General features: G+C 39.0%; 1 protein-coding gene across 13 annotated transcripts in view; it reads right to left on the reverse strand.

Annotated features, from left to right (window-relative positions):
- Window positions 1-27,317, reverse strand: part of NAV2 (neuron navigator 2) — a 676,025-nt gene that overhangs the window by 55,785 nt on the left and 592,923 nt on the right. For all 13 annotated transcript variants that reach the window (XM_072985896.2, XM_078383145.1, XM_072985895.2 and 10 more), the window contains 2 exons: window positions 9,244-9,382; window positions 1,547-1,838 (listed from right to left, as the gene is read on the reverse strand). In XM_072985896.2, the coding sequence (XP_072841997.2) occupies window positions 1,547-1,838; window positions 9,244-9,382 (431 nt within the window). The remainder of the gene's footprint in view (window positions 1-1,546; window positions 1,839-9,243; window positions 9,383-27,317) is intronic.

A 27,317-nucleotide genomic window follows, 5' to 3' on the forward strand; every position in this document is an offset into this window, starting at 1 on the left:
ATGTTTCAGTTGCATTTGCTCCATTTAACAGAAGGCTGGCTTGATTCTCATTCATAGGGGAAACCCAGCATATAAATCAAGTAAGTGCACAAATACATGTTTAATCTTGAACATTCAAAGGTGGGTGGACAGACTTCTATAAACCACATGAAGAACAGAACACAATTTCCAGAGGCTTTTGAACCAATGAGAGAAAGAAGTAAAAAGGGAGCAGTCTTGACTGATTAACTTATTTTTTGCAAAATAGGTAACAAGGATGCAAAACTGTTGTTCCTCTGAGACTGATGGATGTTATTGACATAAAACCTAGTGCTAGAGCAGGAGGGGAAGTCTTCATTTCCCCACTGCCAGCATCAGTGGAATCAGTGGGAATACACTCTTCGTCCTGAATTATTAACAACTGCTAGGACATCGGAGAAAGAGGAGGAAACTGTAGACCTAGAGTTACAGGAATAAGCACCTCCATGCTCCATTGTGGGGAATAGACTTAAAAAGAAAACATACTGCTTCCTCTCCAAACAGTCCAAAATGTTTCAATAGAACAGGTGAAAGAAAAGTGAGGACTTCCAGATGTTGCTGAACTACAATTTTCATTAACCCAAGTCAACACTGCTCATCATGAGGGATGACAATCCAACAATATTTGGAGAGCCACAAGATCCTCATTTCTGCTCTAGAAGCTCCCTTCCCAAAGGCAAAGGGCTCCTTCCAGACCAGCTATGGCCAGAGTGAGGAACAGATGGGTCTCTTTGATTCTTAGAAGAAACAGTACAAGAATGACAAAGAACTGCATCCAGATGGAATCTTTTGCCCATGATTTAACACCTATTCAGAAAAAGCAGCTCTTTTGCTGCTCCTGTTCACAGTGTCTGCCTCTGGGTACGTATCTCCCTTCATATGCTGTGGATTACCAGATAACAGCTTAGATGCACTACCAATGAGATGGAATGAGAAAAGAGAACATTCTGTTATGGAAGGCTTTCCCCCCTGCATCTAATCCAATGAGGGACTTGCCCTGTGCTGAAGGGTACCTGTGCACCAGATATTCTCTCACCAGAATTAATTCAAGGAGAAAAAAAAACAGTGTTGGTAGAGGAAATGAGTCATAACAGAAGGATCTGATACATCCTTGGTGCCATATGCAACCTTAGACACATTTTAATTAAACTGAAAGTACATTTTAAAAAACTAGTTGGCTTTCAGCGAGTAATAATGTAATCAATGACATAAAGATAAAAATAAACTAAGTCTTCAGATTAATAAGCACATTCAAGAAATTTAAGAGTATTTTGCTTACCACATACATTGGCCCAAGACATACAAATATTACTTTGATAGAAAGAATAGTGACTCAGCATCACTGTTGGCAGGATCTGTTTAATTTGGCAGAACTACACAAAGGGGAAGACTTACTGCACTGTTCTCTATCTAAGACAGGCACAGATCAAAATGCACTTGAAATTCTGACAGCACAGAGGACTTTTTTATTCCTAACAGTGTAAAGTCTTGGCCTGTATTGCTAGTTTCTTGGCTCTGCATTCCTCACCTGTTCCAGGTGTCTTCAACGTTCCTGCAGTGGCTGCTGTTTTTGTCCTTGGTGCGGTAATGCCAACCTGAGCCGACATGCCCCGTCTCCAGGAACCTGTCTGTGAGATGACTGTGTTTTTCCTTCCAGAAGTGCTTTTATCAGATTCATCAGACACATCAGACGGATTCCTTCTCCATTTTGAGCCAGGCTCCATTTTTACACCACTGTCTGAACCGCCATCTGATTTTTTAACTTCATCACCAGACCACAAGGAATTCCGCTCCACTTGGGAATGCTTTTCGGCATCAGTCTGAAGGGGGAAGCAGCAAATTATAAGCTTCCATTGCAAACTTTTTCATCCTCTAGGATTCAAAATCAAATCTTTGAAAAATTCACTGATTCTTACGGATTAATTCTTTAGCGCCCTCCCTCCATTTTACAGCCTTTCTGAAAAAATAATAAAAATAAACATCTCCAAGCAATAATTATTACCTAAATTTCATATTTAAATAATTTAAGCAACATAAACAGCCACAACACAAAATAATGGAAGATTTTATGAAATGGAACAATGTCTCTTGCTGCCATGCAGCTTTCTTATCCACACAGCACCTTTCCCTGCAAGGCACAAAATCACTTCAACTGTGTGTTGTGAGCTTTTCCTTTGTTCTGCCTTCCTATCTGCTGGCTGGCAATTTGATCTGTGGAGCATGAAGAGCCAGCTTTTTTTGTAAGACTGAAAGATAAATGAGTGCTTTCTGTTTCACCCTCACACTAACTTTATCATCAACTGAGATGCGAAGTTTTCAGGATACATCTCCTAGTAAACAAAATTAGAATCTGTGCTCACCAAGAATCCCTTATTAAAAGATACAACTGTGTATTTCCCTATCACAATTAAATATATTTCTGTTTGGTCTAAACTTCTGTCATTTATGCTCCCCTTAACCCTACAATGACCAAGGGGAGGGGCTGTTAGCCAGAGTGTATTTTTTTATGTGAACTCTTTGTTTCACTCCCATTGGCTTCCTGATCCTTTCTACCATGATTTGCAATTCAGATTCCACACATGGAGACTAGAAAAGCTGTGAACCTGCTACTTATGTGAGAACCTAGAAGCACAGATACTGAGAAAAATTGCTTCTTTGTCTACCCTGCCTTCCTGCCCTGCCTTGGTGTTTTAATGTTTGCCATTTGTGTATACATATACCTACATCTGTACATAGGAACATTTAAACACAGAAGAATCCCATTTTCTTCAGACAGCAGGCCTGATTATAAAAAATTAAAATTGGTTTGATTCTTGAAATATTAAATCTTTGATCTACGTTTTTAAGTGTATTATTGTGCTAAAAATGCCCTCCAACTTTTGTGAGCCTCTTCAAAGGCTATAAAAGGGGCGGCAGCATTTTCTTCAGTGGAGTCAGAAACAGTAATATCACAAGTAGGGTTTGCATGTTCAGATTGCTTGAACCTTTTCATTAACAGGGACAAGTGCAACATTTTCCATTCCCCTCAGGTGTTCCTGCTTCCTCTAAGCTAATATACACTTCTCACACTAGCAGGCAGTAAATTGATTCTCTTGTTTCAAGCTACGGTGGTGCCTTGACTTACGAACGCCTTGACCTACGAATATTTTGACACGAACAGCTCCGTTCGCAAAATTTTGCTTTGACTTGCAAACAGAGCTTTGACCTACAAACAAAAAAGGCAGGGGAAAGGGCAGGAAATTCAAACTGTTGGTGGCGAAGAGGCTGCTTCTTTGTAACTCTTTCTCCCCAATAGTTCGGGAAAGGGATGCGGCAGCGGCAGGGGTGGCTCAGCATCGGGAGGCTTGAGCCTGGCTGGGAGGCCATTTGAATTTCCTGGGCTGCCTCCCGGTGATGCCCGGCCTGGGCTCTGCCGCCGCTACTAGGGAAGTGAGCAGTGGGGATAGACCCCGCACTGGGAGGTAGGAGCCTGGCTGGAAGGCCATTTGAATTTCCTAGGCTCCTGCCTTTCAGCACAGGGTCTGTCTGCGCTACTTATTTATTTATTTATATATATATTTATTTGATTTATATCCCGCCCACCTGGTCTGGTCGACCACTCTGGGCGGCTTCCAATAAAGGAGTATACAATAAAATATAAGGATTTTACAAACAGTCTGTAACAGGTGCAGTAATATAACAAATAATAAATGAAAGGGAAAAAAAGAAATTAAGTATTGACAGGAGGGAAGGCTTGAACATACAACCATGTTTTTAGTTGGCTCTAAGTTGGCTTGCCTGGGCTCCACCGCTGCTACCTGGGAAGCGAGCAGCATGGACAGACCCCGTGCTGGGAGCAAGAGCCCAGCTGGGAGGTGATGCTTTTTCCTTTTTAAAAAAACTGTTCTGGGTGGGTTTTGGAGGATGGGTTTTGACTGGTGGGTCATGTTTCTGTGCTTTTTTTTTTTTTTTTTTGCAGTCCCAGTGTGGGAGTTGCTCTGCTTATTTTTAGTTTTATTTTGGGTTTTTTAAAAAAATGCTGGAAAGGATTAATCCCGCTCCCATGCATTTCAATGGGAAATGGTGCTTTGACTTACGAACATTTTGACTTATGAACACCATTTCGTTACAGATTAAGTTCGTAAGTCAAGGCACCACTGTATCCCCGTTGTAATGCAAAATCTTCTGCTACAATGTGACCTTCAATGAGCAAATTAGACCCATTAGCTTTACAAAATATCTTTTACAGCATTTTGTAAATATCAGTTTATAAATACCAGTATTTTGTAAATACCCAGAGACCTTTGGGTAGTGTGGGCGGCATATAAGTTAAATAAATAAATAAATAAAATAGAGATGAAACTGCTACAGCTGGTTTGTTGCCATAAAAAACTAGCTGCCTGTATGTTTGGGCTTTGTTTAATGATACAGTTATGGGGGTTGTGAAAATGAGCACTCATCCTTCATGTAGCGCATATTACTATATCACAATGCTAAGTCATGATGTATTACTCCTCAGAGGGATTCTAGTTGGGTCTTTGGAAGCGTGAGATCACATTAACATAGTAAGTTTAAAGGGGAAAGAAAAGGGGCTTTTTGGGTAGATGTCTCTCACATCTGAAAATGTTCTGATTTTATTTCAGTCCCATGAAAATGTATTGCATACCCCTCTTTTCCCCACCCAATTTATCTCTAGGCATCTAGGGACCAGAGCTTTCATATGAACCTGTTCATTGGGGTGTTGTTAAGACCTGCAGTTCATAAATGCAAGTTTGGAATTAAAATATTGTATACAACCTATCGCTCCCCTCACAAATGCACAAGAAATGCAAAATGAGTAAAGTTCCATTTATGGTTGTAGTGATTTATCATTCTAGTTAATAGGGCTTTTTAAAAATGGAAGAATCAAATTATATTTTGTAAGGAAGGTATGAACAAGCAACATCTTGCACAGTTACTCAGCGAAAGGAGCCAGGGCTTATTTTGAATGCCCTAGCACCCTGGGAGCAGTTAAACGAACCATTCAATCTCTGATTCATTTTTTGTGACATCCAAACCTAGTAAAACTCGACAAGACAGAGAAATAAACCTGGACCCAACCATAGTAAAATAAACTAAAGGAGCAACTGACAAGCCAGAGTGTCTGATCTTGCCAGATTTGGTCATTATGATAAAAAAAAATAAAAATGGAACATCTACCACACGGGTGAGCAATTTCAGAAGGCAAGGGGATTCACTTTGGAGCCCTTGGATCATTCTGCCTCCCCAAACATATAAGATGTACAAAATTACAGATTAGAACTACAGTGGTGCCTGGCTTAACAATTACCCCACTCCACGATGAAATCACTTCACGACAATGTTTTTGTGATCGCTTTTGCGACCGCAAAACGATGTTGAAATAGGAAAAACCGCTTGACGATGATCGGTCCCCTGCTTCGGGAACTGATTTTTTTGCTTAACGAGGATCAGAAAACAGCTGATCGTCGGGTTTCAGAATGGCTCCCTGCTGTGCAAAATGGCTCCCCGCTGAGTTGAGGACAGATTCCTCGCATTACAGGCACCAGAAAATGGCTGCCCTATGGAGGATCTTAGCTAGACAGTGAGGTATTTAGCCCATTAGAACGCATTAACCGTTTTTAATGCATTCTAATGGTTTTTTTTACTTTCGCTTGATGACAATTTCGTTGTACAGCGATTTTGCTGGAACGGATTATCGTCATCAAGCGAGGAACCACTGTATACAGAAGTTCGTTTCTATTTTGATTTTTCAGGGAATGGGTAGCCTTGAGGGTCATTTTATTATAAAGCTCTTTCTCTTGGTGGTTTCCAGAGTGGAAAATGCACTTCTCCCCCTACCATTTCTTTTTCCACTCTCATGAAGGCACCAGGGTGCTCAAAACAGACTTGAGGGTACAAAGAGGATGTATTTCCCCTCTCAGTCAGGGCACACATAACATACGAGATGTTAATCATAAAAAAGATAGCACCTCATCTAGCAACTTCCATTCTGAAGGAAATCAACCCTGAGTGCTCACTGGAAGGACAGATCCTGAAACAGAAGCTCCAATACTTAGGCCATCTCATGAGAAGAGAAGACTCCATGGAAAAGACACTGATGTTGGGAAAGTGTGAGGGCAAGAGGAGAAGGGGACGACAGAGGACGAGATGGTTGGACAGTGTCACCAAAGCTACCAACATGAATTTGACCAAACTCCGGGAGGCAGTGGAAGACAGGAGGGCCTGGCGTGCTCTGGTCCATGGAGTCACGAAGAGTCAGACATGACTTAATGACTAAACAACAACAACATCTAGCAACAGTTTTGCATTTAGAAAGAAAAGCATGCCACACATTTCTGAGAATTCCAGGAGTAATATCTTAATCTTCTAAATGCAATATTTATGCAGGAAGAAGAAAAAGTTGTGAATGCAACTTTTTCAGTCCTTTGTGCATTATAAAGAGTCCTTCAAAATCTCAGTCCATCCCATCAAGTTCCAAGCAAAGTCAAACAAGCACGAGATTTCTGATACACAGCAAGAGCCAAAGCCTTTTTAAAATGCAACCACAACTATGCACTTTATAGCAAAGGAACAAAGAGTACTAAAATTCTTGCATCAGTGTACCTGAGGTAATTTAACACTTCATGGCAACTGCACCATCATATAAAAAAGTGCAATTAAAATAGTTCCAGTTTCTAACAAAAAAAGGAGGGGAAAGGAAAGGAAGGGGAAATATGAAATAACATGTGAGAACCTCAAAATATTTGCATTTCCCAAAACAGTTTTAGAGGTGATTGAGAAGTATGAACTACTGAAAAAAAGAAAGCAGAAAGCAATGATAATAACAAAAAGGAATATACATTAGTGCAAAACAATTTCAGGGAAAGAAAATTAATGAAAACTTCCAAATTGCATAATGATACAAGTTTTTATAAACTATGTTTATATCTGTTGGCAAAGTCTACTGAAAACTTGATGAATGTCATTTACAGACATTAAATATACATTTCTTGTGAAAAGTTGCCAAAAAAGGATGGCTTGTAACAACATGCAATTTTGGAAAATTATAGTAATACCCATCATCAGTTAGCATGTGTTTAAGTTTCTGCCTGAAGTGTAATAATCTTTATTCTTTTATGTGAACTTAATTAAAATTCTGCTACTTAAAGAAGTTAAATATTACATATTTTCTGTGACAAGAATAAACAACTTTATTCAATATATGTAACTGTATTCCATTTTAAAATGTTGCACCTAATTTTTAGCTCTGTAGAGTCTGAGAAATTTTTAGCTCTCTGTAGAGTCTGAGATACCGTACAATTGTACTCATTTCACATGCTAGCAAAGTTATGCTCAAAATCCTACAAGGCAGGCTTCAGAAGTATGTGGATCAAGAACTCCCAGAAGTACAAGCTGGATTTCGAAGGGGTAGAGGAACTAGAGACCAAATTGCTAACATGTGCTAGATTATGCAGAAAGCCAGAGAGTTCCATATACTTCTGCTTCATTGACTACGCAAAAGCCTTTGACTGTGTGGACCACGACAAACTATGGCAAGTTCTTAAAGAAATGGGAATGCCTGACCAACTTATCTATCTCCTGATAAATCTATATGTGGGACAGGAAGCAACAGTTAGAACTGGATATGGAAGAACTGATTGGTTCAAAATTGGGAAAGGAGTAAGACAAGGCTGTATATTGTCCCCATACGTACTTATTTAACTTATACAGTGGTGCCTCGCATAGAAAGGTTAATCCGTTCTGGATTAACCATTGCTATGAGAAACATCGCTCAACGGAACAAAAAACCCATTAAAACGCATAAAACTTGGTTTAATGCGTTCCAATGGGCCCTAAACTTACCGTTGAGCGAAGCTTCTCCATAGGGGTGGCCATTTTCGGGCCCTCGCAAAGCGAGGGCGCGGTGGGAAAAGTTGTGGCAGCCATTTTGGAACTGCCGATCAGCTGTTTTCCCCCGCTTTGTTGTGCGAAAATCGCTAAGTGAATCGCTTAGCGATCGTCGCACAGCGAAAAAACGCCATAGGGGCCATCGCTGAGCGAACGTTCCAGTGATGGCCCGGACCCCCTCGCTATGCGAATTCATCGCTCAACGGAGCGATCGCTAAGCGAGGCACCACTGTATGCAGAATACATCATGCAAAAGGTAGGACTGGATGAATTCCAAACTGGAATTAAGATTGCTGGAAGAAATATCAAAAACCTCAGATATGCAGATTATACCACTCTGATGGCAAAAAGTGAGGAGGGATTAAAGAAGCTCTTAATATGGGTGAAAGAGGAGAGCGCAAAAATGGTCTGATGGTCAACATCAAAAAAACTAAGATCATGGCCACTGGTCCCATCACCTCCTGGCAAATAGAAGGGGAAGATATGGAGGCAGTGACAGATTTTACCTTCTTGGGCTCCATGATCACTGCAGATGGTTACAGCAGCCACAAAAAGACAACTGCTTCTTGGGAGGAAAGCGACGACAAACCTACACAGCATCTTAAAAAGCAGAGACATCACCTTGCTGACAAAGGTCCACATAGTCAAAGCTATGGTTTTTCCAGTAGTGTTGCATGGAAGTGAGAGCTGGACCATAAAGAAGGCTGACCGCCGAAGAATTGATGCTTTTGAGTTGTGGTGCTGGATGGCAAGGAGGACAAACCTATCCATTTTGAAGGAAATCAACCCTGAGTGCTCACTGGAAGGACAGATCCTGAAACTGACGCTCTAATACTTTGGCCATCTGATGAGAAGAGAAGACTCCCTGGAAAAGACCCTGATGTTGAGAAAGTGTGATGGCAAGAGGAGAAGGGGATGACAGAGGACAAGATGGATGGACAGTGTCATCGAAGCGACCAACATGAATTTGACCCAACTCCAGAAGGCAGTGGAAAACAGGAGGGCCTGGCGTGCCCTGGTCCATGGGGTCACGAAGAGTTGGACAAGACTTAACGATTAAACAACAACAACAAAGAGTCTGAGTTGTACCTGAGAAATTGTAACTCATTGCTATGTAGCACAATCATAAGTAGGTTGACTTAAAAGTGAATCAACTGGTATTTAATGGGGATTATTTCTTAGCAAATGTGTTAAGGACTGTAGACTTGGTGCTGCCATTGTTTAATTCTGTATTGATACAAGCAACAAAACAGATGGACTTGTATATTTTTTATGATAATGGATTCTTCCAGCACTATTACATGTCTTAAATATATACATATACATAGAAAACCTTACCTGTGAATCTAGGTTCTTGCGAGAGGATGCAGGTGTGTTGGCATAAGAGCTGATAGAGGAGCTTGTGTTGATGTCATCAGTGCTGAGGTTATCTATGGTGTCACTAATCCCACTGCTGACAGAACTGCTATCATCCCAGCTGAGGAGAGAAAGAAAAGGTCCATAAAAATAACTCAGATAAGACATTGTCACAGCTACCATCAAGGGAAAGGATATCAAAAGGCACATTTTAAAAAAAATCAGGAACAACCAGTGATTGATTCAAACTACTGCCAACATTTTGAGAGAAAACTGAAAGTTTTCCCGGGAAACTTCCTCAACTTTCCCAGTTCATGCAGCTTTTAGAAGTATGAATAAAGCTGAGCTTCTTCTTAGAGTATCTCCAATGCAACACATAACTGTTTTAGTTTAATAATAACTAAGCTTAATAATTTTTATTTTAAATGTTTATATATAACCCAGCTGGCAAGGCGCTCGCATAAATTAGCAATTAAATTGGTAAACTAAAATAAAACTAAACTAAAAACAACCAATCAAAATCACACATTTTACAGTAAAAACAAATCAACTGAGGGTGCAACTACGCTGTCAAATTAAATTGCGAGGTAGTTTGGGTCTTTAGAAATTGATTTAATGTCATGTCTTTTTTGTGACAGTATCTACATCCTCATGGAACAGCTTTTAGTGTGGCCATAATTTTGATGGTATATTGTCACTCCAGAACCTGTTTTTCCAAGTTCTTCCTCTGTCCTCTGAACAGTTCTTCACTTCAAAAGTACCGCTTTGTACCTTTTTGAGTTGCAGCTTGCCTGCCTTGTGACTATTTATTAAAAATATTTTTACCCCACATTTTTCTCTAAAAAGCACCCAAAGTGGCTTATATCAGCAAAGGATATTTAAAAGGTAAAAACAATACTACTATCACCACCACTGCTGCTGCTGTTGCTACTACTACTACTCTAGCAGTAGTAATAGTAGTAGTGGTAGTAGTAGCAGCAGCAGCAGCAGCAGCAGTAGTAGTAGTAATAAGCTTAAGCCTGCAGAGCCGGAAGGAAACCTATGGATCATCGAGTTCAGCTCCTCTCAAGGAGGCACAGCAGGTAACTGAACTCCTGACCTCCAGCTTTGTATCCAGATGCAGAAACCACAGAGCTTTCCAGCAGTTCAGTGAATATAAAAATATTTTAAAAGAACCAAACAATTACCACACTAAAATGGTAAACAAGATGAACACAAAAAACATTCAAAGCGACAAAGCACAACACTTGAACCTCTCTCGGACAGTCATTCACTTAGGAAAAAAACTGCCAGAAGAGAAAGATCTTTGTTGGGGCCACCCTGGCCTCTCAGGCGAGGGAATTCCAGAGTCGTGGAGCAACAACAGAAAAGGCCCCCCCTTCCATCTGTCTCTACACCAAATGCACCTGCAAGGGTGGAACCAAGAGAAAGGCCTTCCCTGATTAACTTAACTCACAGGCAGGCTCATCAAGGGAGATACCGTTTTTGAGAAACAGTTCTTGGACCCAAACTCTTTAGGGCTTTGGACCCAAGTACTTTGAATTGTGCCCAGAAATGGATCAGCAATCAATGGAACTGCTGTAATGGAGGGTTACATGTTCCCTGTAGCCAGCCCCAGTTAACACTTTGGCGGCAGCATTTTGGACCCACTGAAGTTTCTGAACACTTTCCAAAGGCAGCCCCCCCACCCCACCTACAGCACATTACGTCATCCAGCTGGGATGTAATTAAGGCATGAGTCCTGTGGCCGGGTCAGACCTCTCCAGGAACGGTTAAAGCTGATGCACTAGTTTTCACTGTGCAAAGACACTTTTGCCCACTACTGAAACTTGGTTTCACCAAGATGCCCTGCAGTCTAAAGTTGGCACACAGAACTCATTGACACTATTTGCTCCAGTACAGATGACCACGTTTGCCAAAAAAGGAAGAAAAGAATTAAAAAATGCACAACAGAATCCACTGGCTGAAAGCACATAGTTGTGTAGTTGGAGATTTTTAATTTAATTTTATTTTATTTTAATCCAACGCAAGAACATGAATATTATGATTTATAGTTGAGTCCCAAATTGATGAAAGAGTGAAAAAAAACTTTAGCAGTAAAAACAAAACTAAAATAAAGATCAAGAAGTGAATGTCTGCTGGAAAAAGGTCTTAGCCTTGCATCTGAATGCTGCTAAAGAGGATGCATCAGAAACCTCTCCTGGGAAGTCATGCCACAGACATTTGTGAGAAGTTTCTGTCTCTGATAGCCCCCTGTTGCACCAATGTGGAAAGCAATGCTCCGAGGACCCCCCAAACAATGAGCACTGCACCCCCACACTATTAATGACATATTGTAAATTTTATTATTTATTAATTATACAAGTTTTCTAAAGTTTCGGTAGCTTATTGCATTTTCTGTCACTATATTACAGTGAGAGAGGCAATTATTATTTTAATTTTACCCAAAGAGAAAAAAGCTAGCTGCTTGCCCCAAGCCAAATTCTAACATCAAAAAACAACATTCTTCAAGCCACTCTGAAAATCTCATTTCTGGGTTACTGTTCATTTAATTGATATGTCTGAAGGCAAGGGGAACATTTCCTCTATAACTAAACAATCATTCTCTCTAGGAAGCTTCACAGTATAATCTAGTCCTAAGAAAAAAGATGAACCATCTACATATCATTAACAATGATTATGCTGCATATTTATTATGCATGCATACTTTAAAATACATTTGCATGAACAACTCTGGCATTAGCCAGGCACCAGTTAGGTATATGTACTGCACATTCAAGAGAGTACTAAACCACCATGTTCATTTTCCAGACACAACAGCAACATAGCTGTGGAGGTTCTCCATGGAAGTCAGAACTCTAATTTTTCCATGTTCTTCCTTGCATGAGGAGCTTTTATTGACATTACATGATCTTCTCTTCAGATACATAGTCTTCACATCAGGATACCAATGATCAGGAGGGGAGAGTGTGTTCCTCTCACTGAATGTAGAGTACACATGCTTTATTAATACCTGAACTAGGCCTGCTATGTATGTATATTTTCCCCCACCTTATGAGCACCTCAGAGAAGTAAAAAGTGTAATATGTAAAGCAACAATTAGGAAGTTGAGAAGCACAATTCAGAAAATAGCAACTAACAGATGAGGTAAATCTTTACTGGTTTGAATAGGAATTTGGTCCTGTGCCTAAGAACCCCTTAAAATGTACCTCTAATCACTCCACTTAAAAGTACCTGTCAGGAGGATATGCTCTTTCATCAAGGCTCTCAACACCTAGATAATCAGTATCATTTCCAGACTCGGCTGGGGAAGGGTTAGGAGAACGGGGTGAATCAGAAATTCATTCAGAAGTTGCCAGCTGGCTTCGGTTTCCAGAATTTCAACCAAAGAGTGATTGTATCCTTCAACTAGTAAATAATCTTGCCAACCGTTAAACCTAATGCTAAAACAAGGAATTTACTGTTCAAGACTAGCAACCTGGAGCAACAGACTGGATTTTTTTTCCCAGTTCTCTGAACATTAAATAAAACCTCCCCTAATAACTGCATATGTAACAGAAAAACTATAACCAATCAAATGTGAACTATATTAAACATAAACTGCTAACAGAAGATTTGGAAACAAAAATTTAATATTTATAAAGTCTCCAGAGGAGGCTCTAGAGATTTATTAAGGACTGACCCAGCTGTTCACAATATGTTCTGGGATATATCATATAAAGAACAGTTGGAACAGACAAGCCCTGAAGACGTCTGCTGAGGCTGAGTTTCACCAATTTCAACAGAACACCACTTTCAGTCAGGCTAAGGCCCTGTTCAGTTGCATTTATTTCCTGTCTCCAAATCATAGTCCACTGATCAGGAATGTGCTATGAGCTTATGGACTTCCTTCTCCCTTCTCTTTTTCTCTCTCTCTCACACAGTTTGGTTTAACCACTATTTCACCATCTGGTTTTAGCAAAATCCTCTTGTAAATATAAGACCTGGGGCCCCAGTTAATATCAGCCATGTTCCTTTCCTTGCTTAGCATTTTATTGTGGGCCATTTTGTCAATCAGTAACAAACTGCAGGTTCAGCATCTTCTGCTCCAACACATTAACCCCCACAACCTTCTGGTCTCTCTAACAGTTAGTTTCGGTTACGGGGGAGAGCTCTAAAGGGTCAAAATAAGACACAGGAGATTAAAAAAGCTGGAATTGAAACTTTAAAAAAATTGGGTAGCATATGGTTGTAGGAGATGTCTAGGAACTATAGTGCAGAAGCACGTATCAGCTATGAGCTTCACTTTGTTTACCGAATTAGAAAGAGTCTAGTAATGGTTCAGATGTAAAAACTAACTACAATAAATGCCCATGAAAACATCTATATGTAAGAAGGAAAGGATTGTGAAAAGGATTGTGTCATATCATACTTATTGATAAAGGACCTATTTGTTTCCTTTCAAACCAACAAACCTATTCTCCACAACTACAAACAAAATCCTGTTTTACTAAGTAATCTGTTGTGCAACAAGGGTGAGAACACTATACAGAGAGAAAAAATGGATGGATCTAAGAGTACACTTAAGTACTCTTCTCTTAACACAATTGAATTCCAAAATAGTACCATCAATTCTAAAATACTTAGTTTTTTTTTTAAAATGCATTTAATTTTTTTCTTTTGTACTTCCTGTAACAGCCTGCCTAATTATATCACTTCAGAGCCTATGAGCAATGATGGGCTCTTTGCAATTTAGTTGGGCAATTAATAACCTCTGGTGCCAACAAAAAATTATTTAGCCATAACCTGAGACATTGTGTACCTCATTTTATTCACTTGATCAATCAGATGGATGCTGGCAAGTATGTGAGCACTTAGCATTGTTTATATCCTGTATTAATGGAAAACACGATTATTAAAAAGACTGAAGTTCAAACATCTGAAAGATAAGACATTGCATTTGGAAAGAAAGTGAACTGTCAGAAGATGAGTATGATGGATCTTTAAATAGAAATAGATTCAACTCAGCATGTAATATCTATAAATATTGGCTGAAACCCTGGTGCTTCATATGGTAAGATGCACTAGAGTAGGCCCTTTGAATCAGCGGGGGTTTGGTGAGTAAACTCTGTAAGTTCCACTGATTCAAGTGGATCTATTCTATTAGCTTAGTATGCTAAGCAATATGATTTCAGTCACTGAATGGGATGAGACCAAAATACCTACAGTACCTATAGTAATTTCAATTTGCCCTACAGAAATTCCTAGGATACATCCTGCAGCCACTGAAAAGGAAGAACATTACAAGAAAACAATATGTTATAAAGATCAGTTTTGATCCACAGATTAATGTGGCCCTCAAGATACAAAGCAGACACACTAGTTAATATATCTTTAACCAGAAGCTTTCTATCCAGCCATTCCAATGTGAGTCTTAACTTAAAATTATTAGGTTGAACAGAGCTTTCCAAATTGAACTGGTAAATTGAACTGCATATAACTGACTTATGGTAGGATCCTGCTCTGGATCCTAAAGTATGAACAATAATCGCTCAGTTATAGATGCCTTCAGCACATCACCTTATTATTCTTAAAAGTAACTTGCATGTTCTATGTACAAACACAAATTGTAAAGTGCAGTGTTTCTGGTAACATGTTCTGAAGCAGCTTACCAGTGAATAACTGGCTTCAATCAAGAGGTTCTGAGCTGGCAGCTACTCAAAAGAGCATTGTTTTCCGCCCATAACATTACATTCCTGTGATGCCAAAACGGGTCTTTGTGAACATTGCCAAATCCTGAAAGTTCACTGCAGCCAACCACAGGAATTCAGTCCCTCCAGAAAAGCATTGCAACAAAATGGCTACTTATCAAAAGCAGTGGGTATAATATACAAATTTTATTCTGAAACAGATAAATGTTACCACTCAGTAGAGTTCAACAATTGAAAACATTTGCAAAGACCAAGAACATACACAGAGAGAGGGTCTAACAACTCCTCTTCCCTTTCAAATAACTATTATTGCAGGTATTCCATATTTGCATAGAAGGAATGCCCCAGCACAACATTGTTGTTGTTTAGTCGTTAAGCTGTGTCCGACTCTTCGTGACCCTCATGGACCAGAGCACGCCAGGCCCTCTTGTTTTCCACTGCCTCCCGGAGTTTGGTCAAACAGCACAACATACTCCTCAATAAACAAACTTCCTGTTTCCATCATCACATGCAACAGTAATGTTCAGGTGCTTGTAAGAAGCCTGCTCAACTAGAAAGGGGTTTGAGGCATTTATCACACACTAATCAATCCATAAGGGACATTGTGGCGCTGCGGGTTAAACCACAGAAGCCTCTGTGCTGCAAGGTCAGAAGACCTGCAGTCATAAGATCGAATCCATGCGACGGAGTGAGCTCCCATTGCTTGTCCCAGCTCCCGCCAACCTAGCGGTTCGAAAGCATGCAAAATGCGAGTAGATAAATAGGTACCACCACGGTGGGAAGGTAACAGCGTTCCGTGTCTAGTCACACTGGCCACGTGACCACAAAAGACTGCCTTTGGACAAACGCAATGGGTTGGAAACGGAAATGAGCACCACCCCCTAGAGTTGGACACGACTGGACAAATTGTCAAGGGGAACCATTACCTTTTTACCTAATCAATCCATAATATTGATGGTACTCTTCGTATAGTACTAAAACAAAAGCTACCATTTGGAGTTGGGGAGTAGCCTTGAAGTGTCATTTCATCTGCAAACATAGTGTTTGTTCTTTTTGACCACAAATTTTTAATTATTCATGCAAATTATCATGGCATAAAAGAGCTCTTAAATTCTTCTGAGAAGAGAAAAGCCACACAGCCTATTTAATTGTACTATAAAACAAGAGAGAATAGCTATTTCCATTGTTTTCCTTTGGGACGCTACCAGATACTGACATCATGGCATGAGGAATTCCAGCAACGATATATAATGGCTACACGGGATTTGTATCTTCAGTCTGCAGAAGAAATTAGGGCAAGTTACTGCATGATGGAACTAAAAGTTAGGGTCAGGATGATTTCATCCCATTAAAACTGTGCAAGGGGGAAAACTGTTTTTTAAAGGCCGTATTTTCCAATAAGCCTGCTTGGTTACAGTCTCCTGTTCTCCTAATGCATCTGTGTTATAGCTGAAGCTGCATTTTAATGTACATTCTACACAAAATGGAAGTGGTCCTCAGTTTGGTTCTATATAAAGCACAATATCTAGCGGTACACTAGTCAGGACATATAATGATATCAGCCCTATTCAAGTGTTTTAGAATAAACTACAATAAAGTATTTGAGGAGTGCTCTATCCACAAGTGAACTCATTCAAGATCTTCAGAGGAGGCTTTTCTCTCAGTCCTACCACCCTCAGAGGCATGCCTGGTGAAGACGCAACAGGACCTTTTTGGTGGCTGCTCCTTCACCTCAGGAGAACAGGTCTTTTACCACTTTTTACCACCCTTTCTTTCAAGGAGGCTTTTGATATATAAATTAATCTTAGGAAACAAGATTTAGTGGGAAATTACATCTTTCATATTTTAAATTATTTTATTCAGAACTTTCAAAGACTTAATATGTTAACTTTTTTTAAAATTCTGTAATTAATTTTAAATTTAAATTGTTTTAATATGTATATGTTAAATTCACTGCCTGTTTGTAGTTGAGTTACATTCTAAGAATCCTGCATTAGACTCTGCCTATAGTACTTCAGCTAAAATGCCTTAAGATTTTGCAAACTGTTAACCTGTGAAACCTGTTTTTAGGTGTGCTCAGCTCAGATTTGTCTTAGAAGCCAAATTGCCTTAAGGGTAAGAAATAAATCAGGAAGTGGTAAAGTGTCAAGTGTAAAGGCAGGATTAGCACTAGGAAAGAGAAAAGACATCAGAGCAATATGCAAAGATTTCACCCAGACAGGTCACTTTTATCGTAAATGTATTCTATTTTGCTTCTAAATATTTGTATGATTTGTCTGATTAGAATCAACACCACGATCCAGTGGGAAATATATGGTGGTGATGAATTAATATTTTGCCACAACCTGGTCAGAATTATGCCCTTTTTAGTGAACTATCCCACTGAAACAGTATTTTCAAATGTTTATCCTTTCTTTTGTTCACAACTTTTCACTAGTTTTCAACAGTTTAAGATACTGATTCTTAAATATCATTACAGTTAGAATAACTTGGAACACTACTTAGAATGTATTCACGAAGGCTTTTACGGCTGGGATCTAATGGTTGTTGTGGGTTTTTTGGGCTCTTTTGGCCATGTTCAGAACACGGCTAAAGAGCCCGAACAACCCACAACAACCACTACTTAGAATATAAGCTAGAATACTTTATGATTTCTGAAGTTACAAAGTGGGCAATATTTAATCGATTGATTTTTCAGGCCTCCATATTGGACAAAATCCTCTCAAATTGACTAACAAAGAAGTGCCACAAATAACAAGTTAATAATAATAATAAAATTAAAAATAATAAATTAAAATGTCACAGAATTGTACGAAAATAATAACAAAAGATAAAGATATTAGTTAACATATCATCCAAATACACTTCAAACCAGCCTTAAAAATTTAAAACAATCCCAAACTCATAGTTAAAATCAAAGATCTAAAGTAAAAACTAAAAGCAATATTGAGTTCAATTGTTTTTGATTCTTCACATTCTGCCCATAAAGTGTATAATTGTAAAGCTGTAGCGATATGAAACTCAACATTCATAACCCTTTTTTGACACAGCAGAACCATTATTCTGAGGGGAATATCACTATCTATGCCCTTGGTATAATCTGCTGAACCACTATTAGTAGATTACATTGTATGACCTGCCAAACCATATTTTTATGCCAAACCTCTGGTTTTCAGAATTGAGTCATGCAAAATAAATACTGAGCAAAAATTTCATGATGTTGACACGCAATAATGGGCATAGTTGTAATTTTCACATTTTTCAGTTTAAGCTGCACAATTTTATTAGCACATTTTTATTAGAGCATTTTTAATCCCAACAATGCCTCAGTATGAAGACTAAAACAAAGAGTAAATTAAAACATATGATTATAGGATTGAAAGGGATCTCAAAGGTTATATTGCCTAAACCTTTGCTGATAAAGAGAATCTACTCTTGCCTGATAATGTGATATCTATGTTTTGTTCCAGAAGCTCTAACAAAGGAGAAGCAATATCCTTGTGAGGTGGTTTGTTCTACTGTTGAATAGCTCCTGCTGTCTGGAAAATCTTCCTGATGTCATTTGAAATCCTCCTTGTAATTTGAAACCACTCATTCAGTTCCTATTCTCTGAATTAGTTGAAAACAAATTTGCTTCATCATCAAGGTGACAGCTCTTCAAATATGAATAGTCAGTTCTCCACCCTAAGCATAACCAGTTCTTTCAATCATTTCATGTAAGGTGAGGGAAAAAATCTGGTTGAAGAAATGGCTGAAAGAAAGTTAGTTGAAAGAACTATATTCCTTCTCTGCACACATTCCCGTTAGATAATGTCCTTTTTCGACTGTGGTGCCCTGAACTGGACACAAATGGCATCTTAGAGAATATATAATTTATTCAACTGTTGAACAACACTAGGTTCAGGACAGAAACTTGTAGCACAACATGTTATCTCTCTCCAAGCTGACATGGAGCTATTATTGAACACGGTTCACTTATCTGTGATAAATCCACTAACAGCAACAATGTTTACCTGTATTTTACCTGCTTTGCCAACAAGAATACTGCCCTTGGCAGTGTCAGTACATAGTGTAGCTCAGTATAGCATGACTTAATGAGTAAATCACTTAGCTGCATCGTATATTGCTGCCGTGGTTTTCTAAAATGTGTATGCTAGCCAATACCATCATCGAAAAACATATCGTAAAAGACCATACAGATCCTAGTAACATCCATGACTATCTAAAACCACCCTTTGGTTGACACCCACAAGCAGATGTTTAAATGAAATAGCAATGCAGACATCCATTAGGAGAAAACATTTTCCTCCAACTACAAGCAGCCCCTGCAACTGGAAGCATTCCCTGTTTCACCAGGTTTCCCAAGATACTCCCCCACTTTTTTTTTACTGCAGACATTTAAGAACTTAAGCCTTTCACACAAACAAAAGATACAGGATTTGCCTTAAGGCACCATTTAGAACTCTGTGCTGGGTTACTTCACAACAATAGAGAGGAGGGCAATGAACAGCATAAGCCGTATCACAGAGATGAAAGAACTGAGCCTGGTCTGCCCAAATTGTTAGAAACAGTAGATACCATTGAAGAGAACAGTTCTCAAAGACCAGATAATCACTGCAGTTGTATCCCAGAAACATCACAGGTGATTTAAAAAAAAAGAAAAAAGTTAGGCATGGTCATTGTAAAGTTACTTGTGGGTGTAGCTAGGACTCAGGTCACAAATGTATTTGGAAACAATTCTGAAATGTAGATTGCAGAATTAAATTAACTTCAGTCATTTCTGCTTGCAAATGCCCACAAGCCAATGCAGAGATATGCAACCCATGGAAGTCAAAATGAGGGTAGAAACATATGGACAACTATAAGTAAATTGCTGCAGGTTTTTAATAAGATAACTGTTCATATTGTTCACTTCATGCCCTACCACACATCTGACAGATGGATAGTTCACAGTTGTCCAAAGGTTGGATGGGCAGCCCAGAGAAGATTTAGGTCATGTGAAAGTTTAGTTGTAATTGTCTATCTTTAATCTGAAACTGGCTTAGCAAGTCTGCTTATGCAATCACTTTTTACTATGAATGAACCAATGCAGTTTGACTGGTTCATCATACATTTGGATGGCATCTTGCCAGCATTAAACTAACAAGAGCTGCCCTCAGTGAAGAGTAAATCAAGCTTTTGTACTGTAACATGAAATAAAACAATGGTCAATACATTTCGATTGTATACTTGCCAGAAAGCAGGCAAAATCCTTGTTGTGACCCATAGCAAACCTTTGAAACTGATGTCCTCCAGACTTGGGACTCATCATGAACTACTTCAGGAATGCTGTCTTGTTGGAGATATATCTACAGTTACTCTGATACATAACTTAATGGGGATAATGGAAAGTCCCATTCTATTCTCATATTTCCTACAGCAGGAGGTGCAAAATCTGTACTCCTCAGGCTGCACATAGCCCTTAGCTGCCCTCTTTGAGGTCCCCCAAAGCCACTGGGAACATGTCCACCACTGCCTGGGAATTAAAAATAGTGAAAGTGGAAACACAGAACTTAAAATTTATTTATTTAGTTTATATACCACCCATCTGGCACCAAGGCCACTCCGGGCGGTTTACAACAAATAACAAAAAACGACAACAGAGTAACCAAATAGCAAATAGGGACATTAATACATAGGGTTGAAAATAAAAAATCATAAAATGAAGTGAGTATGGCTTTCGAATGAAGGCTCGTAGTGATGCTTCCTTATTGATGACCATTGGCTAGTTTTGAAAAAAAAAAAAAAAAAACCAGTCCAGAATGGGTGTAGCTGGATGAGTTTATCTCCATTTCTTTTTATTTGAACACCTGGTTAACTATTCAAGCTGTTCTAAAATAGCTGCTCTTCTGTAAATATATACTGAATATCAATTTATCTTGTTCCTTTGCTAAACATTGAAATAACAGCGATGTTGGTTTTGAATAAACTCTGAGGCCTTTTTCTTCAGCTTACAACTGACACTATGCAACGCAGTGCTGGCTGGAAGTTAGTAACTGGATGGACAGTGTTGGAAGGCAGCCAGGGAATAAACATTTCCACTTGGTGGCAGTGGTGAGGACAGAAGAACAAAGGGCTAGGTAACCAGACTGTTTGCTTACCCCAGTCCCTTTGATAGTTCAGACTACATCCCCTACTACTACTGATGATTGGCTCAATGCATTCGTCACTCATGCTAAAATGTAGTTTCTCCTTTAATTTTTTATGTGCAAACCATGCACATATTATTAAGTGCCTTCACTTTTAAAACTTTACTAAATCTTTTAGTTCTTATGACATTTGGTAATCTGCTATGGTTAAGACTTATAATCAAAATATTCAGAACTGTTCTATGCAGACATTCACCTCTCTGCATGTATATTGTGACAGGAACATGGGTTGTGCATGCAAGCCTTGCCTCCAATACACATCCAACAGTATTGTAGACCTTTGTGCACTGAGCATGTAGATTTCTGTAACTGTGTCTGGCTGCTGCAGAAGTTGATAAGGGAAGACTCATGATCTGAATGGAACGTAACTACAGACTTTCATGTTCAATGCATCAAGGTCTTGAATGCTGTCAGATATGCAGGAACCTTCAAAGATAGGACTGGCATGCAAGGTCACATTCCCATCCTTACATTAGTTCTACATGCAAGCAAGCTAACACAAAGCTGTCATCTCTCACCTATTTTGGATGTGTGGGTCAAAATGTTAAATTAAGGGCTGATGGCCACACTTCACCAAAAAAACAACATCAGGCATATAAGAAATTCTGGATCATGGGACAAATTACTGAGCTGAAAAGAGCCACAGCACTGAGATGGGCAAACAAATTATGAAATTCTGCATCATAGAAGAAACAACTTGACTGAAAAGAACCACAGTGCTGAGGTTGGCAAACAAATTATATTTTGGTGGAATCAAATAGATCTTCTGTAACTCAGGAAATCAGTCCACCACAAGATGTACCAGAATTTTTCAAAGAGGTGATTGATTGTACACAAGCACAGAATAAATCAGCATTGAATCCTCAGATTACTAACAGTATGCTAATGGCATATTTGCTGATTTACACTACACCGATGGACCCAGGAAAATTTTTAAGTACATGTGTAAACTTTAGAATATACTGTCAAAATATAAATGTTTTTTTTTTTCACTCTCTGTGAAGCAATGCAGGCATTTCAAACTCCCGTCTAGTTGGGAGTCTTTCTATTCCACACTGATTTTATGATAGTACCAACATACCAGTCTGTGTGCAATGTTACTCAGTAGACTGCCAACCTTGCTTAGAGCACATTTCTATCTGTCCTTACAATTCTCCAAAACCACTTCACAAACAGGATAAGCTACACTGGCAAGTTTATAACAGCAGCCTTTTCTGTTGCCTTAGTGCCACAGGATTACACAAGAACAGTTTATCTAGCCCACATATGGGTACACAGGCTGCCAATACTGAGGTCTTGGTACCAGACCTAAATAGCGTTGTTGGAAAAGTGACGTGGCTGATCATCGCAAATCTGATTTCAAGCATCTGGGCTTAGGTGTAAAGCCATCATATTTGCAATGGAAAGGAGGAAGGTCTGAGCAAGTTTCAGTCAGGTGGACAATACAGTTTGTAGAAGACAGCAGGTCTTACTTTTCAGAGAAGGATGTGCAAGAAGAGTGAAGAAAAGTCTCTACTTATAGGATAGGGCAGGGAAAAGAGTTTAGAATGGCTTGTACTCTTGAACAATCATCATTGCTGAATTTGTGACGTCTTAACTGTGTTTGTCATTACAGCGATCTCTAGAGGACTTTATACCCAGGGCACAGTAACTATCTTAAGACTACACATTTAAATCTATGGCAAAATGTGGCTCAAAACTAGGTATTTGCAATCAAAATCCATTTCTCCAATCACAGAATAGCAAAACTTTCCTGCACAATCTAATTTCCCACACATGTGCATATATAAACATCCTCTCAGAGAGAGCTCTCATCCACTGAGGTTGTGAAAAACTGATTCTGAGCAAATTACTCCTAGTGTTAGATGTTTGATTGAAAAAAGGAGGGAGAGGAACACAAGTTCTTTTTAAAATTGTAGTGTATTTGAAATAAATTGTAACTACTTGCATAAAGAAAAAATGCATTTCGTTCATTCTCAACAGCTACAGTGGACTGGAGAACAACTGTGGGGTGGGAAGGGAGTTCATTCACATAATATTATAGTTTCAGAGCCACAACACAACAATCAATTAAAGTACATTGACTAAATACAACAGATATGTCTACACTAGACAGAAGAGAGATTTCATTCTACAACTCAGTTGCAAACAGATGCTTGTGGTCTTTCAGCTAGGAATTCTTCTCAGTCACAGTTGCTAAGACATGAATACTTATTCAATTAAAACTTTAAACATTCTCTTTTATACACTGTACCAATGCCATACTTTCCCAAACAGCAAAGAAAAATCATACCTTACTAGGTCCCTAGGCCAAAGCACTTCTCCACTTTGTTGCCCATGATGAACTCTAGAGAAAGGGGCCAGATTTATTTTGTAGGTTGACACCTTCATCTGTCTGCCATCAAAATACTCCACCCGGATGGAAAAAAGGAGTGTGTAGTCTTAACGTACACAGTGACACGAAAGAAAAAAGGCTGGTGCTCTCAAGAGTTCACTCAGTGCTTGTGGAAGAGGCTGGGAAAGAAGCAAGCCAGGCAGAAGGTGAACACTATAAACAGCCCTAGAAAGTAATCTGATCCCTCTGTGAAATTAACCTCTGAAGTGCTGAAGGAAAATAAGATTCTGCCAGTACCAAGTGAGCTGTGAACATGTTGCAACCAACACACTTTATAGTAAAGATGCAGGCAAGGCAGTGCAAAGGTTGGAGTCTTTTGAATTACCATAATGCAGGCAGTTCAGTCTGATCTCAGCTGCATACCTTTGCCTGCTAAAAAAAATGAACAAACCCAATCACATAATCCTAACTACTTTCAGGTTTGGTATACATATTACAATTCCCAATAAAAGCAATTAGGTTGATTTCAATTCAAATTTATTTTGTTCACAGACAAAAGAGCTGTGAAAAAAAACTGTGCCGGATTCTTTTAAAAAATACGTACCAGTCTCCAAAGCAGAGAAAAGGTTCTTGCCTTCTTTCCCCATGGATCCTCTGTGCAGGAGAAAGAGTACACAAGAACTGGCTGGTGTTCTTAAACAGCGAGAAATCACTGAACAAATACTTACATTTGAATGCCCTACATTCCTTTAATATTTTCTTTTGTTGGATCATATGTTGTTCAATTGCTTAGGACTATGCCACACATTGGCCTTTTATGGGCACAAGTGTACTCACAGTACATACCTGAATGTTATTACTTGAATAAGTAATACAAAATATACTGTGGAAAAAAACTTGCAAAAAACTACAATTATCAGGCTAGAGTATCGGCTTGATCCAAATCAGAATATGTATGATTTCCTAGTTTGGTATTCTGCTCGTCAGTTTCTTTGCTGGTCAAACACTTCACCAACTAAATGTGTATGTCCCAATGCAATGGGACATACACATTTCCATCAATATAAATCTCAGGTAATATTCTGATTATTATGGGCAAGATTCGGAAGTGTTCTAGGTCCCTTCTCCCTATCCCATGTGTGGTCCACCATTGTACTGTCAGAGGAGTGTATGGTATAACAGTGTTGATCTAAACTCCCCTTTCATTCCACACAATGCAATTCACTATTTACCTTGATAACAGAGGGTCAAGCTACATATGATATTAAGTCTGTTGTGTGCAGCTGTTTACTCTTCGTTTACTAGTAAGTGGCTGTGCAGTATCTCAATCCACACAAGAGGTATATGTATGAGGAGCAGACCTGGGCAAAGTGCGGCCCGAGGGCCACATACAGCCCGCGAGCTGCTCCTGTCCAGCCCGCCAGTTGTTGTTCCAGTCCGGTGTTCAAGCACTTGTTCAAGCCCAAGACAGACTGGATTTGTCTCAATGAACAAGTTGAACATCAAAACCATTTATAGTTTTTTGTCTAAAGTTGATCAGTTGCTTATCTTTTATTTCTAAGTAAAGTTGGTTCGGCCCCCAAACACAGTTCAGATTTTTCATGTGGCCCCCTATAGAAATTAATTGCCCACCTCTGATGAGGAGGAATATTTGTGCCTTCTCCCACAATTGTGTACCTGTGATGTTTGATTCTCTTTTCATGAGACAAATATTAGAAGGGAAGTATCTGGAAAGGGTGGTATAACTTCCCCTCTCCATGGTTAATGGTCCTAATCCACATTGCAGCCCCATTAGCTTATTAGAACATATAAAGTGGAGAGTTGCAAGCTACAAATTTAACTAAATGTATCACATCACATGGTAAACAAAATTCAGGGAGCATTTACCTCACAACATTCTTTTTGAAGTCTTCTTTCTCTAGATGTTTGGAACATTAAAATTAAGGTTCTTTGCATACACCCTTCTACTTTCCCACAATGAATTCCAGATTTTTTTGTATTTCACACACTACTGCCACTCATAGTGAAGTGCAATTGTTTTTCAATATTTGATCCATTCATACATTACTTTTCCTCCAGTGAGTGCTAGTACACAACTCCATAGTCCTATAACTGTCCTCAGAATAACCCTGTGTGGAAAGACCAATGAGAGAATGAATGCTCAGCCTACGGTCAACCCTTCATTTTATGGCTAAGCAGGGACTTGACTTAGGATCTTTAGATCCAACAGTGTTAAATGATGAACCATCCCGCCTTCTTATAGCAAGCATGCTTGAATACTTCTTCACTAGTTGCTAACATCATCCTTTTCCCATTTCTATTTATAAATGCCCTAAAGTGGGCCTGCAACTACTGTCAGCACAGCCTGCCAGTTGTGTATTGTGGTCTGCAAGGTGTTTGTTTGAAAAGTTCCTCATATTTGCCATCTCACACCAGCAGTAAAACAAAACAGGGATGTTTCTTGAGCTTGATGGCTCCCATATGTGCAGTAATCATGGTCTTCATGGGTCACTAGGTGTAGAGTTCCAAGTTAAATGAACCTTAGAAAGGCTGATATGAAGTGATTATAAGAATGGCAGCATTATTTCAGATTTAACACAAATAATTATAACCTTTCACCGTAGAACCAAAATTTTGAACAAAAGACAGACTGTCCTAAGAAATATTGATTGTACTAAAATGGGAGGGTGGAGTACCTTGGATACCCCATTCTGTATTTGTATAATACTTTGGAGACACTGCGTTTTAAATCCTTAAAATAAGTAAAATCTAATGTCACTAGTATAGCTATGTTTTACATTATGGCACATTATGTAGCAGGTGATTTACAAAATAAGGAAGTGAGTTCAATTGCACCTCAGGGTTCTATCAGTAAAGCCTACTGAAACCCCTAATATACAAGTAACTCAGTGGGGTTTTTTTTTTTGCATCCTTATTTTAAACATGAAACAAAGTATTGCAGAGTCTGTTTCTTGTTTTTTATAACAGCAAGAACCAGGTAACCCCATAAAAATTGGAACGTCTGAAACAATTAATCAGAAGTGCTAACCAGGTGTTTCTGAGGGAGAGCAATACATCCTACAGCGAAGAGTAGAGAATGCAAAACAAAAAGCATTACAGATGCTTCAGGAATCATAGTTTTAATTTTAAACCTAAATGTCTTAAGTAGTGATAGAAGAGCAGTTAGAATTCGTGGACTCAAAAATAAACCAATTTTTCCAAATACCTTCCTTAAACTAATCTGAATTCTGCTTAACTCCCCGCTCAAGCACCCTAATCTACCCACTTTCAAATTCTCTATCTTTCTCTCTCCCTCTCTTTTCCCCACTGCTTTGATAACTTTGCAATAATGAAAACAATAAGCAGAATAAAAGGGACCAAGGTCTGTTCCCTTTTGAATTCCCTCTCTTCCATCTTGCTATCCAAAAATAAGGTCGCTAGAGAGAAAGGTTTCAGGGCATTTGGGATTGATTTAGGAGAAAGAAGGGCATTCCTTTCTGCGTAAAATCCAGCCTCTAGTTTTCCCCCATATTCTCCCCAATTCCTCCAGCATTTGGTGGGCATTTGTGTCCAAGGCCAACTCTTGATACCAATGATATTATCTAGCCTAATTCCTTTGCCCAGCCCTAGTGGTCCTATTGAAATTTTAAAATATATATCTTTTTAATGTAACATTTTTAAAAAAGATCTATCATACCAATTGGGGAGTTTTCACCAACTACAATTCCTAGTTGAGGGGTTCACTCTTCATTACATTGGTTTGCTCTTAATCACACTTGGAAGGTTTTCCTTTAACCACACTGGAAAAGTATCTGTTTCATGTTATATGATGTGCATATGTAT

The sequence above is a fragment of the Pogona vitticeps genome, chromosome 1, assembly GCF_051106095.1.
Source record: "Pogona vitticeps strain Pit_001003342236 chromosome 1, PviZW2.1, whole genome shotgun sequence".
In the NCBI taxonomy this organism is placed as follows: Eukaryota; Metazoa; Chordata; class Lepidosauria; order Squamata; family Agamidae; genus Pogona; species Pogona vitticeps.